Consider the following 3280-nt stretch of genomic DNA (forward strand, 5'->3'; position numbering starts at 1 on the left):
CGCCCTCTCGGAAACTACACAAAAATAAATTTTCGTCACTTTTTTGTCACTTTTTCGTCACATTGTCATCATATTTTTGTCCCTTTTTTTGTCACTTTTTCGTCATATTTTTGTCACTTTTTCATCACTTTTTTGTCACTTTTTCGTCCGTTTTTTGTCACATTGTCATCAAATTTTTGTCACTTTCTTGTCATATTTTTGTTACTTTTTCCTCACTTTGTCACTTTTTCCTCACATTTTTCTCATTTTTTTGTCACTTTTTTGTACAATTTTTATCACTTTATTGGCAATTTTTTTTCTCACTTTTTTGTTATATTTTTGTCACATTTTTGTCACTTTTTCGTCATATTTTTTTCACTTTTTCATCACTTTTTCGTCCGTTTTTTGTGACATTGTCATCATATTTTTGTCACCTTTTTGTTCATTTTTTTGGCACTTTTTCGTACAATTTTTGTCACTTTCTTGTCATATTTTTGGCACTTTTTCCTCACATTTTTCTCATTTTTTCGTCACTTTTTTGTAAAATTTTTATCACTTTTTTGGCCATTTTTTTCACTTTTTTGGCCATTTTTTTCACTTTTTTGTTATATTTTTGTCACATTTGTTACTTTTTCCTCACATTTTTCTTACTTTTTTGTCACTTTTTCATTACATTTTCTCACTTTATTGTCACATTTTTGTCACTTTTTCGTCACTTTTTTCACAACATTTTTGTCACTTTTCCTCAATATTTCTTGATTTTTTTTGTCGCTCTTTTGTTGCTATCTTGTTACTCTTTTTTCCACAAAACTTTCAGATTTGGGTAATGCCAAACTGGAGGAAATGCGCTCAGTTCGGGTGGGGGTTAAGAGGTTAAAGAAAAGACAAAAACACTTCAAATGAGACAAGCAAGTCACAGGCAGGTAAAGTCATTCTTGTTCCATTGGCAATAAGACAGTCCAGTCGAACATAAAATCAGCACAGTTTAGTTTTATCTATAAAATAAAATGGCATTTTTTTTCATAGCATTAACTTAATCTGGTCCAAATCATCTTTTCTCCAAATTGAACGTAATTTGTCCATGGTCCCTGACTAGTAAACTAAACTATACAGCCCTTCGAGTCCCTTATATCTGACTAAAGCCATAGTGAGTAGATCATGCTCCTGTCTCTCTCTCTCTCTCTTGTACTGGACCACATTTAGCCCCGCCCCCTCCTCTCTAAGCTCCGCCCCTCTTCCCTGGGCTCATATAAAAACCCCAAACCCTCTCCTGCCCTCCTCACTGAGAATGTGAACACTACCGTCTGCACTATGAGGACTCACTCACGGATACAGCCCCCTCACAATCGCCCCGTCCCTGGCTCCGCTTCTCGCCTCTGAGATGGGACCTCTTTTATAGTTCACAACTTCCAAACTTTTTTCTTTTTTTTTTTTTTTACTTTTCCAACATGTTTCTTTTAATTCTCTCACTCGGCCTTTTCATCCACAACGGGATTTGCCAGCATTACTTCCTCCTCCGACCCATCCCGAGTGACAGCTTACCCCTGGTGGAGCTTAAGGAGGACCCCGACCCGGTTTTCGACCCGAAGGAGCGGGACTTTAACGAGACCGAACTCCGCGGCGCGTTGGGCGAATTCGACGCTCGCTACTTATCCGTCTTCCCCCCGAATTTGGAAGGATACGCCAACAACGAGGACCCGCAAGATGTGCAGCAGAAACCCAGCGGGATGGTGCCCAAGGAGATCCGCGCGGTGGATTTCGACGCGCACCTGGGGAAAAAGCTCAAGGCGAACAAGAAGCTGAAGAGGCGCCTGCAGCAGTGGTTGTGGGCCTATTCCTTCTGCCCCGTCGTCTACACCTGGACCGACTTGGGGACCAGGTTCTGGCCGAGGTACGTCCGGGCCGGGAGCTGTTTGAACAAGCGCTCGTGCTCGGTGCCGGAGGGGATGCAGTGCCGCCCGGCCAACTCCGCGCACCTCACGGTTCTGAGGTGGAGGTGCGTTCACCGGAAGGGGGGGCTCAAGTGCGCCTGGATCCCGGTGCAGTATCCCATCATCACGGACTGCAAGTGCTCCTGCGGCAGCTAAAGGCAGGGGTTTGCGGAGGACTTTTGGGGGGAAATGTTTGAAGAGAGAGCCGCGAAAGTTTGAGGTAAGTGCTTTATTTCACCGTAAATTAAAACATTTAAGTAAAACTGACTTAGAACAGACAATGTTGCTATTTAAATTCAATCTACTCAAAATGAATCCTTATAATTTACTTAAAAATACAAGTGTTATAAAATATATTCAAGAAAATGGTCAAGTCAAACCAACAATAGTATTTAAGTTCAATCTACTTAAAACGATTACTCACATTTGACCTAAAATGATCAAATATATTCATGAAAATGGCAACTGGACTTACTGGACTTACTTAACTTTATTCACTCAACTGTTTTATGAAATCTTAAACCAAGAATGTTACTATTTAAATTCAGTCTACTCAAAATTAATGCTTAAAATTTACCTAAAAATATTGAGTGGAAAAGTGTAAAATATATTCAAGAAATTGGTCCACATAACTGTTTTATGGCAAGTCAAACCAACAATATTAGTATTTAAGTTCAATCTACTTAAAAAGATTAGTCACATTTGACCTAAAATAATTATGTAGGAAAGTGGGACAAAATACATTCAAGAAAATTGTAACTCAACTCTTCTTAACTTTATTCACTTAACTGTTTTATGAAGTCTTAAACCAAGAATGTTAGTATTTAAATTCAACTCAAAATGAATCTTTATAATTTACTTAAAAATATAAGTGGAAAAGTGCTACAAAATATATTCAAGAAAATGGTCAAGTCAAACCAACAATAGCATTTAAGTTCACTCTACTTAAAACGATTACTCGCATTTGACTTAATTATGTAGGAAAGTGGAACAAAATATATTAAAGAAAAAATGGTAACTCGACTGTTTTATGAAATCTTAAACCAAGAATGTAACTATTTAAATTCAGTCTACTCAAAATTATTACTTTTATCCACTTAATTCTTATGCCACATTTTACAAGCAAAATGGTTCCAAAACCTGCACAAATATGTAAAAAGAAAAGAAAAAAAAGATGCTTTCATGAGCACCTAGAGGGTATAAACCACAATAAAAGACATGCAAATAATAATTAAAAATATATCATGGTAACTTCATATATATTCTTTAAGCTACTTCAAATGATTACTTACAATCAACTTGGCAATTTAGGTAGATTCAATGAAATGAATAGTCGACTTTAATTACTTAATCCACATAATTGTTTTATC

At 37.1% G+C, this 3280-nt stretch overlaps 1 protein-coding gene across 1 annotated transcript; it reads left to right on the top strand.

Moving 5' to 3' along the window:
- Positions 1–1275: 1275 nt before the first annotated feature.
- On the top strand, positions 1276–2107 carry nog1 (noggin 1). Its single transcript, XM_079564857.1, has one exon. The coding sequence runs from the start codon at positions 1428–1430 to the stop codon at positions 2064–2066; it is 639 nt and encodes a 212-aa protein (XP_079420983.1). The 5' UTR covers positions 1276–1427; the 3' UTR covers positions 2067–2107.
- Positions 2108–3280: the final 1173 nt, after the last annotated feature.

The sequence above is a fragment of the Gobius niger genome (assembly GCF_951799975.1).
Source record: "Gobius niger genome assembly, chromosome: 10".
Taxonomy (NCBI): domain Eukaryota; kingdom Metazoa; phylum Chordata; class Actinopteri; order Gobiiformes; family Gobiidae; genus Gobius; species Gobius niger.

Excerpts from the sequence above, each read along its gene's own strand:
- nog1 (XM_079564857.1), top strand. The coding sequence starts at position 1,428 with ATGTTTCTTTTAATTCTCTCACTCGGCCTTTTCATCCACAACGGGATT.